Below are 17504 nucleotides of genomic sequence, written 5' to 3' on the forward strand. Positions count from 1 at the left end.
CCCCTTATAGTGGGACAGGATAAAGCATTTTCGATTCTCGAAAAGTTCCGGAAAAACTCTTCTTTTGAAGACGCTCTTCAATAGCCAAAAGGTACGCAGTAATTCTAAGGATGGTTTATTACTTTGGCTCACTCTTTCCCAAAGTCCCTCTTTTAAAAGTCTTAGAAATGCACTCCTTACCCAAATAGCCACACAAAAAAAGGTAAATTTGGGCGAAAATATGAACGAAGAAGAGGTAAAGCAATGGTTGAATCAGACAGTGCACCAGAGCACCGGGCTTATTCTGTTCTTAGATGATGTATGGGGATGGAATGTTGCAGAATTGTTAGAGGAATTAGGTGTACTGTGCCCTGTAAGGAACCACTCCACCTCCAAAGTCATTGTCAGTTCCAGGGATCGCGTTGCACTCTTAAAAACAGGTGTCGCAGATAAATACACAATAACAATGGAGGATTTGTCGGAAGATGAGAGTTGGATGTTGTTTGCTTGTCACACTTTTCCATATAATAATGGAAATCTTCCAGCAAACATAGAAGAGGGAAAAGCCAAGCTTGTGTGTAAAAGGTGCAGAGGGCTTCCCCTCGCTATCAAAGTGGTTGGCAGGGCAATGGCCGGAAGTACTCATCCACAACAGTGGGAATGGGTTGTCCAAAGGCTGCCAAACGTGGACACTGTATACAATTGTGTTAGGTTGAGTTATGATGCACTCGGCTATGAGGATGCTGACCTGCAATTGTGCTTTTTATATGGAAATCTGCCAGCAAACATAGAAGAGGGAAAAGCCAAGCTTGTGTGTAAAAGGTGCAGAGGGCTTCCCCTCGCTATCAAAGTGGTTGGCAGGGCAATGGCCAGGAGTACTCATCCACAACAGTGGGAATGGGCTGTCCAAAGGCTGCCAAACTTGGACAGTGTGTACAATTCTGTTAGGTTGAGTTATGATGCACTCGGCTATGAGGATGCTGACGTGCAATTGTGCTTTTTATGTGTAGCTGCAAACATCTTGGAAGACGCAGTCGTTCATGTCCAGTCGGCGATTCAGGTATGGATAGGGGAAGGCTTACTTACCAAGAAGACGTTGGAACATGAGCATCGACCCGCTTATGATCCATTCAAGCTGGGAAGATATTATCTCAACATTTTAGCAGATCGTTGTTTGATCGAGCCAATGATGAGAGACTTTGATGGGCAAGTACTCTGTTTCAGGGTGCATGACTCCCTGCGTGATATGGCAATCCGAATCGCAGAGGAGGAAGAAAATTTCTACTGCCGTGTGGGTAAGGGTTTGACAGCTGTGAATGAAAATGAGTGTTTGGGCCGCATTTGGCTTAATCACATCGTCTACACAAATATGCTCATTGCTTCTCAGTGGAAATCCATATTTAACAAAGATCCCAACAAGGGTGTCAGGAGTATGATATCCCTTAAGGCGTTCTCTTTAAGTGGAACGTCATTGAAATCATTGCCAAAGAGTTTTGGGTGTTTGGAGCAGCTAATATATTTGGGTTTAAGACACATACCCATCAATAGGTTTTACCTGCATCTTTTACCAGTCTTGTAAATCTGGAGATCCTTGATCTTTCCTATTCTGCCATCCAAGAATTACCGTCCGCCATCCATATGCTGAGATCTTTAAGGATATTAAGCTTGGAGGGATGTAGAGATCTGCAATTTCTACCTCCCAGTATCTCAGGGCTTACCTCTTTGGAGCATTTGGAAACTTACGGTTGCAAGGTTCTTTGGAAGAAAGATAAGGATACCAGATGGAAAAAAACCAGCTTCTGTCAACAATTTGGCAAGTTTAACACAACTTAAAACATTACAACTACAAAAAAATGGGGAAATTATTAGTGAGGGCACACTGGGAAAGATGACTCAAATGAACTTCCTCACATTGAAGCTGGAAATTCTACCCAACGATATAAGAAACATGTCAAAATTGAGAAGACTGGTATTATTAGAATACTTTCACTTGGTTAAAATGGATTATAATTTTTATGACTTTTAATATTTGGGCTATCTTAAATTTGTTGGTTGTCATTTCTTGGAAGAACTTCCACATCTACATAAACTCAATGGTTTGAGGCAATTGGAGATCATTGAATGTCCTAGAGTAAGTAAGTTTCCAACAGAATTTGGTCACAAAGGAGCATTTCCTCTTCTGGAAACATTTTCTCTTGCTTGGCTACCTACTTTAAAGGAGTTGCCTGTAATAGAGAAAGGTGCAATGGCTTCACTTAAAATATTTACTATAATGGCATGTACAACATTAAACATATTACCAGAGAGTTATATGGATCTGAAGACACTTCAGAAAGTAAGAATTTTTGGTTGTCCAATAAGAAATATAGGAACTAGAGAGAACACTAATGTAGAAGTGATGGCAATGTCTATGGTAGACATGGAAGAAATTACAAAGAGGTATTCCCAACTGTGGGATAAAAGGGAAAGTTGATTGTATGGTGAATTTTGGTGCAATGAGCTCTTCTTATTCAGAAAGCTTAATACCATTATATGATTTATGATTTATGTTTTGGCCATTATCTTTATTTATTATCAAATTTTAGACAAAAATGTTTGACATTATAGAAATGAGCTTGATAAATAGTTCATAATTCTTTATAATTCTTTAGGTTTTTATGACAATTTCAATTTTTATTTATTTATTTATTTTATTTTTTTTTTATCTCGAACTTAAAAAAAAACAATTTCAATTTCTTAATCTCTAACTTAAAAAAAAAACAAGAAGACGGAAATTCACTTGTACATGGCTATGAAAAAGGATGAGAAATAGCGGAGAAAAAGAGTGAATCTAGGGAAAAAGAAAAAAAACAGAGGGGTCCATCTCAACAGCTTTTAAAATGACACTCCCTTGCAAGAAATAAATGTTTATTTGCAATGTCATAATGTATTAATCTTGTTATAGAAAAATATTCAATTGAATGACCAACCTCAAGGCCTTGGCCCAGTGAAATGGTATTCACGTCTCCATAGAGTAGAGAAGCTTCACATAGTTTTATCTCTTTGTGCAACTCTTTCAGATGCCCCCACTTCGGTTTCCTTATATTGCCTATAAGGATTACAGAGTACCACGATTATATAGAGGTATATATTTTATTTGTTTTTAGTTTGGAGAATGATTTTTATAGATTATTTTTACCTAAGATACAAGGCTATGAGGGGCACATCTACAGTAAAAGTCACTCAGAATTTACACTCAGCATCATCTAACTTAATAGAAGACCAATCACTTTACTACTTGGGCTAGAGCACAATCCGGTAGGCACAGAGTACAACAAATTAAGCAAATATGGAACAGAGTACCAAAATTTCCAAATATGGACTCACAATGGTTCCTAGCTTTTCTCATTGTGAAAGGATAATTGAACCAGACTAAATTTTCAGTGCTATACAATCATGGTGCATATAATCCCCCACCTTACCCCCGCCCCAAAAAAACAACACTCACACAATTTCAGTGCAGACATCCAAGCCTTTTTAAGTGAAAGCTTATGCAAGAATCTCTCATCAAATTTACAATACTTTGGATGACTATTTGAATTTGAAATCTGCTATACTTCAGATTGTAGCAGAGGCTTCTCATAGAAAACTATACCGTCCATGCCCAATTGGATGCATCAACGAAAAACACATTCACTAATGTCCTCATAGATGAAATCACACATTCCTGTGGACGTTGCTGAGAAAGGAAACACATACATCAGAATTCTTTGTAGAATATACTGTTGCCTGCATATTCAACATAAGTTTGATGCCTACAGTCAGTGATTAGTTTCCATCTCAACAACTTTTAAAACGACACTCCCTTGCAAAAAATAAACGTTTATTTGCAATGTAATAATATAACAAATATTTAGATTTCAGTCACTTTCCTGAATATAATTTATTGGCAACTTGTGATAAGGAATCACCAACTTACTAATAACTACATGTGAATTATGTCATTGGAACTTACTTTTGAATGTAGGGAGATGCTAGTCATTACTTGAAGAATAAGTAGTGTCCATGTGATGAAAAATATGTTCAGGACGCATGATGCTTTTGGAGCATACCAAATGTACATCAATATGATTCCAGCCAGGGAAGCAGCATAGGCCATCGGTGACATTGTAATCACTAGGATCCGACTCTGTGAAATTAAATTTTCTTTGTTCATCAGTTTTATGCCATATACGAAAACTGGGCGATAAAATAAATGTCATGATAAGGAGAAAATGGATCTCAATTAAAGAACAAAAAACTCTTAGATTAATAGCTTTTAAACAGGGGAGGTGGAAAATTGAATATGTTTTTGGATGCATTATAATCGATGTTTCCATGAGTTATAAAATTCAAATTAGTACATTGGCATGTCAATTCAATATATAGAGTTGTGTTGAGTTGTGGAACAGATAAGGCAAGTTCTGTATTTTTAAGTTGGGATTTCAAGTAACAAAGTAAATGCCCATCTTCTGCTTATTCAGAAAGCTTAATACCATTATATGATTTATGATTTATGTTTTGGCCATTATCTTTATTTATTATCAAATTTTAGACAAAAATAATTGACATTATAGAAATGAGCTTGATAAATAGTTCATAATTCTTTATAATTCTTTAGATTTTTATGACAATTTCAATTTTTTTTTTTTTTTATCTCGAACTTTAAAAAAAACAATTTCAATTTCTTAATCTCTAACTTTAAAAAAACAAGAAGACGGAAATTCACTTGTACATGGCTATGAAAAAGGATGAGAAATAGCGGAAAAAAAGAGTGAATCTAGGGAAAAAGAAAAAAAACAGAGGGATCCATCTCAATAGCTTTTAAAATGACACTCCCTTGCAAGAAATAAATGTTTATTTGCAATGTCATAATGTATTAATCTTGTTATAGAAAAATATTCAATTGAATGACCAACCTCAAGGCCTTGGCCTAGTGAAATGGTATTCACGTCTCCATAGAGTAGAGCAGCTTCACATAGTTTTATCTCTTTGTGCAACTCTTTCAGATGCCCCCACTTTGGTTGCCTTATATTGCCTATAAGGATTACAGAGTACCACGATTATATAGAGGTATATATTTTATTTGTTTTTAGTTTGGAGAATGATTTTTATAGATTATTTTTAGCTAAGATAGAAGGCTGTGAGGGGCACATCTACAGTAAAAGTCACTCAGAATTTACACTCAGCATCATCTAACTTAATAGAAGACCAATCACTTTACTACTTGGGCTAGACCACAATCCGATAGGCACAGAGTACAACAAATTAAGCAAATATGGAACAGAGTACCAAAATTTCCAAATATGGAATCACAATGGTTCCTAGCTTTTCTCATTGTGAAAGGATAATTGAACCAGACTAAATTTTCAGTGCTATACAATCATGGTGCATATAATCCCCCTCCTTACCCCCGCCCCAAAAAAACAGCACTCACACAGTTTCAGTGCAGACATCCAAGCCTTTTTAAGTGAAAGCTTATGCAAGAATCTCTCATCAAATTTACAATACTTTGGATGACTATTTGAATTTGAAATCTGCTATACTTAAGATTGTAGCAGAGGCTTCTCATAGAAAACTATACCGTCCACGCCCAATTGGATGCATCAACGAAAAACACATTCACTAATGTCCTCATAGATGAAATCACACATTCCTGTGGACGTTGTTGAGAAAGGAAACACATACATCAGAATTCTTTGTAGAATATACTATTGCCTGCATATTCAACATAAGTTTGATGCCTACAGTCAGTGATTAGTTTCCATCTCAACAACTTTTAAAACGACACTCCCTTGCAAAAAATAAACATTTATTTGCAATGTAATAATATAACAAATATTTAGATTTGAGTCACTTTCCTGAATATAATTGATTGGAAACTTGTGATAAGGAATCACCAACTTACTAATAACTACATGTGAATTATGTCATTGGAACTTACTTTTGAATGTAGGGAGATGCTAGTCATTACTTGAAGAAGAAGTAGTGTCCATGTGATGAAAAATATGTTCAGGACGCATGATGCTTTTGGAGCATACCAAATGTACATCAGTATGATTCTAGCCAGGGAAGCAGCATAGGCCATCGTTGACATTGTAATCACTAGGATCCGACTCTGTGAAATTAAATTTTCTTTGTTCATCAGTTTTATGCCATATACGAAAACTGGGCGATAAAATAAATGTCATGATAAGGAGAAAATGGATCTCAATTAAAGAACTAAAAACTCTTAGATTAATAGCTTTTAAACAGGGGAGGTGGAAATTTGAATATGTTTTTGGATGCATTATAATCTATGTTTCCATGAGTTATAAAATTCAGATTTAGTACATTGGCATGTCAATTCAATATATAGAGTTGTGTTGAGCTGTGGAACAGATAAGGAAAGTTCTGTATTTTTAAGTTGGGATTTCAAGTAACAAAGTAAACGCCCATCTTCTGCATTACTCAAATTTTCTTCACTTTCTTCACTTACTAAGGATGCTTCTCGTATTCGTTGATATGGTCATGAGGCAAATATGTGTGTATATCTGTAGATAGACAGGGCTTTATTTTTCTAATCCTACTTAAATGTTCTTGATTCTGTTATCTCCTGATTTTTGACAAGATCCAAGAAAGCAAACTCTAAACCAAATTTACATATTGGAACTAAATGATAAATGGCCAAATGAATCTCAATTTAGGTATTAATAGCCATATGCCTTATTTGCATCTCGACTATTTCTATGTTTTTGAATTTCCTTATAGGTTATTTTACCCATTAACATAATTAATACCAGTTCGTCATCCAGTAATTTTCCTTTTCTTTCCACTCTGTAAAATGAATTTTTTGTCCAATCTAGGGATGGCTTCAGCTGGATGAAACTGATGGTAAAAAAATCTCCCAAATTCAAACTTCAATTTTTTAACATATCCGTCTTCCTTGAAGTTAAAAGAAAAAAAACCGTGAACATGAGGGGAAAGAGTTGTACCATCGTTCAACATTTTTCTCCAATACCTCCAATACCCAATATAATAATTCCCACTGAAATTGATCACACTGAAAAGTTGTATGATGAGAAATATCCTACCAAAAAAAAGAGAAATTTTGGCCCTGGTTAGTAGTCCTTAACAAGCAATTAATTTTAGCCTATAAGATAGAAAACATAATATCCATTTAGTGATTGATCAAACTATATCACCCAAATGTAACCAATGTAATCTTGAATTTACCATGGACAAATAGCATAGCATATAGATATTCTCTTTTGGAAGACAAAGGTTATCTAGTCGTAGTATTTAGGTTAAAATTGCAAAAGACATTTTGATGACGTAGGTGATTGCTGTACGGGGGATTTGTTAGATATCATTGAACTAGTGAAACATTGCGTGAAAATATCACCAACCCCCACCCCTGGATTTGTCATCAACAGTTTTCTACGAATCAGCAAATGTAAAATTGATTCTCCACCAACCCCCACCCCTGGATTTGTCATCAACAGTTTTCTACAAATCAGCAAATGTAAAATTGATTCTCCAGAAGTTAATTTATCCAAGGAGATTGTTTGTGTACTTAAAAGGCACATTGTATCCAAAAAAACGTGAAATGTAAAATTGATTCTCCAGAAGTTAATTTATCCAAGCAGATTGTTTGCGTACTTAAAAGGCACATTGTATCCAAAAAACGTGAAAGAAGAGAAGCATACCCGGCAACAAATCTAGCAACTTCAACTGCATCAATAGTTACAAAGACGTTAGTTTATGATACGCATTTTATGAAGTCCATGTTTGGGAAATTTTGATGTCTAATTGCAATTTGCCACAAAGTCATGAAACCTGTCGAATTTAAGCAAAAACAGAGTAAAAATTGGTAATTTGAACCAAATTTGGTATTGAAATAGATTGCTGAGAATCATTTTAAGTAAACTCACCATAGAATTGAATAAAAGCAGATGGAATAAAAAAGGGGATCACCATCAGAGCAATGCACATAAGGCTCTTCAAGGGCCACCATCCTGAATGCCACGAGTCATGACATTCATGCAACTTCGTAGTTCCAAATGTTGTAAGAAACATAGCGAAATAGAATATCTGAGGTGATGTTAAGGTAAACAGTTCAAACTCCAGAGGCCTATCGCTATGGTCCAATACTGTTGGGGAAAATAACGTGCTTGACATCGCATGAAGTGCCCGAGACGCATGTGCCACTTATAGTCAAATGGCATCATACGCAAATATGATTTTATGTAAGTTATGTTGCCGTGGTCATGCATTTGAAAATTGCAAAGGCCACTTGCATGTTAAAGCCCCCAGAAATAATCTGGTTTGTAACCAATGGGTGGTTAGTTCTGCGTGAAAATTCAGACCTTGACACTGATCCGGATTTACCTTCTGTGAAAGACATGATGCCACTTCAAACTTAAAAAGCTCATGACAAGAAATTAGAATCCGGTATCCAACGTGTTTAAAAGCCAAACAACTTGTAAGGCATATAAATTTTGAAATTGGATACAAAGCAGCCCAGGCTTACTCGAAGCACACCTTCTGTACCCAACCAGTCATGACCTCCTTGACAGCCTTTCAAATCTGTAAAAACGAAGATCTCAAATTCATATATATATAACGAAGAAAACGGCATACAATGTAAATTAGGTTCATTTTCCAAAGCCAAATGTAATTACATGTACATCAAAAGAATAATCATCTAAATGGATGCAGATAAGTTAAAGAGCTATTTGAAAAATTCACGATTTTATGCGTAATTAATACTACCCGCCATCGTAACACATCCCACTAGGTTGAGGGAGTGAACATCGCTTTTTCAAAATGCAATGACAGAATATTCTATATAACATTGTCACTCTCTCCATCGAGCACTATCTTGTCTTGCACACTTCCAAAAAGTCTTGTTTTCTCATACACATTTCCCGCACACCAGAACAAAATGCTTTCCGTCATGCGTTTTAATGGAAAGCGAATAATGGAGAGTCCTGACATGTTGGTGCGTAGTAGAGCGTAGGGGAACCTAATAAGGCATATTACTGTTCACCTTTGATGTAAAGTAGAGGAGTATGAATGGAGTTTAATTCAGGTTCTAAGAAACGCATGTTCGATGCCACCATTGTAGCTCCTGAGATCTATGGTTGGAACAAAAATGAAGTTACAGGTAATGAGATCTATGGTTTTTAGAATAACTTTTATTAAATAAACATCAATTACATATTTCTACTTTGAACCATTCTAAGAAACCATTCTAAGAATAATAAATGGTAAAAGATATTTTCATAAATCATTACCTTCCTTTCATTGATAGGGTTTGAGAACAATAGTGGAGAGTTGGATGTTAAAGAAACAATGGATAACGAAACAATTATAATAGCTACAATTTAGGGTTTGTATTTGGTGTTTCATGGAAATGTATTTGATGCATCAATTTATTAGGTCAATTTAAATTACATAATAAAAGGGGATTAGTTTACTATCGATTCGATTTTCCATATGAATTGATTAGATTAATGAAAATTTAATCAAATATATTTATAATAGTTTTCTTTTTATTTGAAATATTATTGATTAGATGAACTTTTTATTATGATGGTGGTCAATCTCAAAGTGATTTCCAATTTGAACTTGTTTCAAGAGGAACATCAATTTACACTTCACAAATAAGATATTAAAAACACTTAGTATGTGATTAAAACAACTATTAGTTCTAAATGAAAATATCTAAACAATATTTTCTCGAAATCCAAGATAGTTTGTATTTCCAAAACAATATCTTCTCAAGACCCCAACAGATTGTTTTCATTTGACTTCGGTTTGTTAGCAAAATTCTTGTGTTCTACTATTTATAAATGGAAGAGTGAATCATAATTCCCTCGAGTGCATAACTAGTGATTATATTGGAAGTAATGCTTCCATGTCATGTGTAGTTGTCATTATGAATCACGAGGAATTAATCTAGATATTGTTGTTTCCTATGTATAACTTGTAGTTGTGATCTAGATGTGTCGAAGTGAGTGATTTAGGTCCTATATATATATATATATAATTGATGTGATCAATAATGACATTCAAGTATCTTGTTTTTTGTTTGAAAGTTTTTATGGCTCAGTTTTGAAGAGTTAAAAATCGGAAAAGAATCCACAATTTTTGTTTTGAATGCTTAAGGCCACAGTCAAGACCCATCATCACAATAATTAGATAGGATTTTTTGTTTTTTATGTGAATAATCTATGCTTCTCTCCTTAAATTTCTAACATGGTATGAGAGAATATACTGGCTTAACTCGCTCCAGAGAGGGCGAGGATGATAAGAGAGTCTCGAGTCTCAAGGGAGGGCGAGGATGACGAGAGTCTTGAGTTTTACACTCTCTAAATAAATTAGGTTTAGTGTGATGTGTGAGTGTTTATGTCGGTAGATTTTATTTTGTGTATATAATTTTTCATGTGTGTTTAAGCTATATTGGGTTTCAGGCTTTGCAAAATACTTGTAAATTGTGCTACATTTATAGATATGTATGCTGAGATGCTTGTTGAAGCATTTTGTTGAGCCGCTTTGAATCTTTGAAGGAGAAGGTTCGGTCAAAGATCATGGATTCTTTCCAGAGTTGTGGAGGATTGTTGCACTCTAGTTTATCTATCCAAATGGAATTCTACAAAGACAAAAATTCACAAGTTTCTCGATTGACTTGCAATGTATAGGTCGAGAGAGGGAAATTTTGGCCATGGTATTGACACAGACCAAGATGCTTACACCCAGGTGAAAAGGTTTTGTCATGAAAGTAACATTGGGCCTTATTTCTTAAGAAAATGACTATGAAAATTCAATATTCAATTCTGCAATCATTTCCAGGTAGACATATTCATTGTGCAACTATAAACAATCCAAGATCTGAAGGGATTTGTCGTTGTGGCACAAGAACGATTGTGGTGAGCATCGCTATTTCGTTTTGATGGAATCCAAGATATTTGTTTGATGATTGGAAATGAAAAGAGGAGTGGACATGGGAGACTGCCATTTTCCTACCAGGGTGACATAATAGTCAATCATTCATGTATCACTTCCCCAATTTTGCCATTTCTTTAACCTACAGAAAATAAAAATTTGATCGCTGGCGAATGTCTAGTAGGAAGACCTGGCAGTGAATCTGCATGAAATAAAACACAGAATTCAGATCAATTTTAGTTGCAGGTAGATTAAAGGGAAGAAATGGTGCAAGAGCATCGCGATGGGTATGCTACTCAGAGCAATTTATTCAATGGGTAACTCAACAAACAGGGAAATTTCATCGTTGTCACAATGCTTGGAGGTGTTCAAAAGGGCGCTGGAAGAGCTAGAATTCACAATTGGAGGGAAAACATGTTAGGGGAGTTAGATCTCTTAAAATCCTCGTCTTTATCCCATAGCCCCTCTACTCCTTTCTCACATGTCGAAGGGGGCGTGCACAATTGGAGTGTATCACATGCTCGCAAACACTTAGGTTTTTTTAGACACCACTGAGTGGAAACGGGGGGCTTGGAATTTGAGCCGAAGAGGTTGTAAATTCTTCCATCCCAAACGTGACTAAGCATTCTCAAGGAGAATTCTCACAAGTGCAATAATTTCAAACCACACTGCTGGTGTGTCTCAAATTCAGGACGAAGTGTTTTTGTTTATGTTTCTACCGATGGATGCAATTGTAGATCTGCATATCAAAAAGGGCGTATGGCAATGGTACGACAATATCTTGGGACCGTAGACTAAAAATGATGCAGTTTTGTTGGAGTCAATGGAGATATCCAATGTGGTTAATGTAGACTTCCAAGCGCTCAATTAAAATGACTATGGTGGTAGTGGGTGTCTTCTATGGGCTTATAGTGGGTCAATGTTTTAGTGTTTAATTTGGGTTTCTATTTTAGGGTTTGGTATATAAAGCTATCATTATTTTATCATAATTATATGAAAGACCAGTTAATGAATAGAAAAGCATATTTTAATTTAATGGTGTTCTTCAGTGCAAAGATAACACATTACTGACTTTTTTATGTGACTTTGTTATATGTTGATGGACATTGTTGTGATTCCGGCTTCAAAAGCATAAGTTACAGGGTATTTTTTGTATGTAAGTGTGGATGTAAAAAATTCAATTGTATGATGGATTGTTGGATAAGCTCACTAGATAGACAACTTACCTATATAACTAGAAGTATGTACTTTGATGCACTCTGCTAGGATGGAAGCATGCCCATAGAGATATTGAGTATCTAGGCTCTCTGGGTAATTAAGAAGCATCAATTGTACATAGTTCGTCAACGATGGTCACAAGTATTTATGTTTTACATAGAGGTCAAGTGACAACTCGAAGATGTGGTGGTGAAGAAATAGCGAGGTTTGCGAGATTTCAGAGTCCATGTGAGTGTTGATGAAGACAAGTTAGACAAAGATTATCCTTCTTGTTGTAATATGGGTTTTAAATGTTTTCCATGTAAGCATTAAGGGAGGGTGTTGGAAGTAATGCTTACAGGTGTTGTCATGAGTTCTCATTAAGAATTCCCAAGAGTCAATCTAGAAGTTGTAGTTTCCTATGTATGAGTTGTAGTGGTGATCTACTTGTGTCGAAATCAATTATTTATGTCTTCATATTTGTAACTGTTATAGTCAATAATGACATCAAAATGTTTTGTTTTGTTGTGTGAATAATCTTCCGCTCTCTTTAAATTTCTAACATGATGATGATGATGATTAATGTCCACTAAGACCAAATCATAGAATCCACGGGATTACTTTGCTTTACTTATCTTGATAATGAGGTTTACAATTAATCATAAAATGATTGGGTCATTTGTTCTCAACACAAGAACTACCATAGTTGAAGTTCAAAGCAATCCGCACAAGTAATGAATTCAATTTATGAATTCCATTTTGCTCTAAACTTAGCGTGCCTTCGGCCGAGGGAACAATATAGCCGACAATGCGAGGAAAGCGTCCTCGACCTCTGCCCAAGAATCGCACGAAAGGCATGTCACAGCTTGGATCTGTAGATTTCGTGATAAAATCTGAACCCATCACTGATTCCTTTGCTCTTATGGGGCTTGGAATTGGAATATTAGTTGCAGATTTCGTCATAAAATCTGAACCATCTCTGATTCCTTCCCTATTATAAGACTTGGAATTGAAATATTAGTTAAAGTTACTGTTGGCACGTTTATTTATTTGATTGTAAATTTAATTTAATTTTAAAAACCAGAGAGAATAAGGATTTAATTGGTCATCTCATATCCTCTGTCCCAATAACATGTAAAGAAAAACTTTTAAAAATAATTTGTCCCATATGAAAAGCTTCACGAAAATAGAAAAAGTTTGCAGTCAAACGGCAACTATACAAAGAGTTTGCAGTCAAACTGCTACTAATGAAATGTGAACAGGAAACCAAATTCAACATTACGTGCCGGGCAGACCTCATAAGACGAAAGTGTCTTCGGATGCTATCCCCTTTTGAAAACGCTCATTGGGGTGACTAATTTGTAATTCCCCTTAGCTGTTTAAATTAATTCCTAAAAGTGCTGTGGCTTTCTGATATGATATGAGATTTGCATTGGGCTACAGAATAAATAAATTTGATATCTAATTTACCAGTCGGCAGGTCCATTGCAAGACCCAATCCCGTCATACATATTATAAAATGGAGAATTGTTCCATACCAGAGGATTCTCCTGCAATAATTCTTGATTCACCGGGCCGGAGCAAATCATGTCTGTGTCATTGAATGCCTCAGAGAAACCAAAGCAATCCTCAAACGAAAAAATTGTACTTTTGTCCTCCATGATAGGCATCTGGATATTGCTATAAAAATGATTTTTCACATTATTGCAAACCAGGGGAATCTCATGCAATAATGCGTGAGTCACCAGGCAAAAATGAGATCTGAGTATCCGACCGCGTTGCAGCCCTGACAGGCTCTGATTTCATATTAAGTATCTCAAAATCCAATACCGAGAATGGGATCGCTTTGAGAGGTTTAAGCCTTTTTATAGAAGCTGCTGGAGTACTCAACTCTAATCGCTTCGAGCGGAGAATTGTTCCAAAGGAACAAAGCAACTTGAATACTGAATTCTAATTACTACCAGCGCAGAATTGTTCTACGGGAACATCCAAACCCCAAAATGAAACAGGCTGACTTTCGCCTGAGCCCTATTCTTCTTTTTCGGTAGCTCTAATCTTCTAGATTTTTTTTTTTCCCCTCTAGTTTTGTTTTTAGTTTTTGTCCATATTCGGAAATGAAATGAGGGAGGGGGATGTATTTAGTTTTGTTTTTAGTTTTTGTCCATATTCGGAAATGAAATGAGGGAGGGGGATATATTTTGAATGGAGTAGTTTAATTAATAGATGAAATGTTTTTTTTGGAATAATATTTTTGACTGATATTCAGTAATGTACTTTAATTAATAGATGAAATGAGTTTTTTGGAACACTATTTTTGACTAATTTTGTTTGAGATAGAAGTTATAAATTTAAGTTAGTTTTTGTAGATACCCAATAATAAGACGTGTTTTGAATGGCCTAGTTTGATTAATAGATGAAATTGTCTTTTTTGGAACAATATTTTTGACTAATTTTGTTCAAAATTCGTAGAAATTTTAAATATCATAAATTTAAATTATTTAATTTACAAAAAAATCAAATATCATAAAGATTTATCAAATTGTAAATTTATAAGACATGTATTTTGAATAGGGTGATTTGATTAATAGATAAAATGGTTTTTTTTAAACAATTTTTTTTCTAATTTTGTTCAAAATTCCGTAAAAAAAAATTAAAATCATAAATTAAAATTAATTAAAAAATCAAATACCATAAAAATGCATGAAATAGTAAATTTATTTATACACTCCAAAATACATTAAAAAAATAAAAAATCACATTTCTACTATTTTTCGCTGGATTCTAATAAAAAAGCATTTCATATAAACTACTCCATTTTTTATAGTTAAACAATATTTTGGTTACTGTAATTCTGTATTATAGGTTTTATAGTGTTTGGAGTTTGTTCGAAAGAAAAATCTTGTTTTGGTTACTATAATTCTACATTATAGATTTTATGGAGTTTGGATTTTGTTCTAAAGGAGGAAATTAGATTTTAAGATAACTTAAAAATATTTAGTGTAAATCAGCAAGTTACGTTATGTTTTTCTGTATATTTTTTTAATTATGACGCACGTGGAAATTGGTTTTCTAAAGAAACGACTTCTTGAAACTAAAAGCACTAAGCGATTTAGTGTGAATGATAAAAGATTGGGTTAGGTTGTCTTTATTATTACGTGTGAAAGGAAACGAGCTTTAATATGATTTAAAATTATTTAGATTGTGTGATAGATGTTTTTTTTTTTTTTTTTTTAATTATAGGTTGGGAGGGAAATTAACTTTATATAACATAACAGGGTGAATGAGAAATTTATATCGTCATTAAAAAATTAGAATTTTATTATAAATTGATAATTAATTTGAAGATATAAATTGATAATTAATTTGAAGATATGGTGTAAATAATATATATGTGATGATAATGGTTAACATCCATTGAGACCAAATTGGTCTATGGACCTATAATTTTCTTAGTTTTTAACTGTCTTGCTCCTCGTCTTTCTTGGTGAGATTGATGTTGTAGCTTTCTTTTTTTTCTCTATGGTTTTCCAACTTCCTTTATCTTGCATCTCCACTATCTCTTCTGGTTCTTGGGACATTGGTGTCTTAGCTTCGCGATCTATTGTGTTCATCCTTTTGAAGATAGTCAGAGAAGAAGTTTGGTCTAGGAGATCTGCTTTGCTGTTAAATGAAGATTTATTTTGTGCGGTATTCGAATCTTGGGTGGGGCTTTCTCCTTGCTTGTCTTGAGAGTTGTTTCTTTCTTGCCCGATTTCTTGTGATTCAGAGTTTTCTCTAGAGTATTCTTCTTTGATGACAGTGTGGTGTTCCTTCTGTGCTCCTTCCCACCATGTAGATCTGTGGTGGTTTTTTCTAGCAGAATTTTTCTGAGAGGCTTTTGGGCAATTTTTGGCTAGATGGCCTGTCTCAAAGAAGGATTGACATCTGAAGAGGACACTTTCATAATCGATTTTCTGGTTCCACACATAGTCTTTACTTGTTAGGTTTATTTCAGCTGGGAATTTGGCGCTGAAGTCCATTTCCACACAGAGGCATGCATAAGCGGTTCTCGCATATTCCTTTGTTTCTGGGCACCAGAAGTAAAATTTCCCAATTGCATTTCCAATGGCTTTTAGCAAGGAGAGATTCCAGAGATGCAAGGGTATTCCTTTGTTTTTGGGCACCTGCAGTAAAATTTCCCAATTGCATTGCCAATGGCTTTTAGCGAGGAGAGATTCCAGAGATGCAAGGGTAGGCTTGGCAATATCACCCAAACTATATATATATATATATATATATATATATATATATATAGATAGATAGATAGATAATAGAGTTTCTTTAAATTTTAACTTAATTATTAAGTTACTCGTAAGGATTTAATTTTAATAAAATATTCTAAAATAAATTTAAGTGTTAAACACAAATTCAGGACTCGGATTTATCTACGAAGTAAAAATAATTTAATTATTAATTTTGTTACTCTATTCTATTTTATTTTTTAATTAAATTAAATTATTTTTTTATTTTTTATTTTCATGTTAGGAAACTTACAACATTCTATCATAGCCCTATGACAACTATGAATCTCGATAAGATAGAGATAATGTTAGGCAATAGAGACATTTAGGCAACATAGAGATTTAGGCAAACCTACAACAAGAGAGGACATTATGAAACCCTACAGATAGGTGGTTAGCCTTTGGGAAGCTTATCGTCTTGGCATGCGTTGGTTTTACTACATAACTTATTAGTACAACATTGCGTTGATCCCTCGCAATTAGTCCCACTATGGCTTTCGGAGGTAATCATCAACAACTTGAGCAATCTGATATTTAAACTAACTAACAAAATAAATTAATAACACTGAGATCAAAGCATAACTGAAATTGAAAAGCTAATAAAAACAAAGTCAGCAGAGAGGTAAATCTCACGTCACTATTTGATGCAAAAACATGTAAAGAAAAAACTAATCTACAATCAACCAGTTGAGCACACTTACATGAATTAAAATTAAATGAATGGAAAATCTAATCTATCAAACCTAAAAGCAATCAAATGACATAATGAAATAAAAGAAAAATTACAAAATGAAATCTACTCTACCTTACATTCTAATATACTCCATAGCATCTACTTCACATCTCCTTCCATGTTGAGAACATCAAAGCTTTATTCAAATTCTTCAAAATTACAAAGTACAACAGAGCTCTCCAAAGCTTTCAAAAGCCATCAAGGAAGAACTACAAACTAAGACTTAAGAACTCACAAGCTAAAAGACTAACAAATGAAGGAGAGAGATCTCCTATTTATACAAACAGATGAGAAGCCATCTCATTAATGAGAGTCAATGAATATCTCCCTCTACCTCTAAATCCTAATCAAGATAGGAACTGATAAGA

The 17504-nt window shown here is 34.5% G+C and overlaps 1 protein-coding gene across 1 annotated transcript; it reads left to right on the plus strand.

Moving 5' to 3' along the window:
* Nucleotides 1-220: 220 nt before the first annotated feature.
* Nucleotides 221-1558, plus strand: LOC149164429 (putative disease resistance protein At1g61300). Its single transcript, XM_089429475.1, has one exon. It carries the CDS (start codon nucleotides 221-223, stop codon nucleotides 1556-1558), a length of 1338 nt encoding a protein of 445 aa, XP_089285601.1.
* The last annotated feature ends 15946 nt before the right edge of the window (nucleotides 1559-17504 follow it).

The sequence above is a fragment of the Pinus tabuliformis genome, chromosome 5_1, assembly GCF_031772625.1.
Source record: "Pinus tabuliformis cultivar Carrire ecotype Pingquan chromosome 5_1, CPIR1, whole genome shotgun sequence".
Classification (NCBI taxonomy): domain Eukaryota; kingdom Viridiplantae; phylum Streptophyta; class Pinopsida; order Pinales; family Pinaceae; genus Pinus; species Pinus tabuliformis.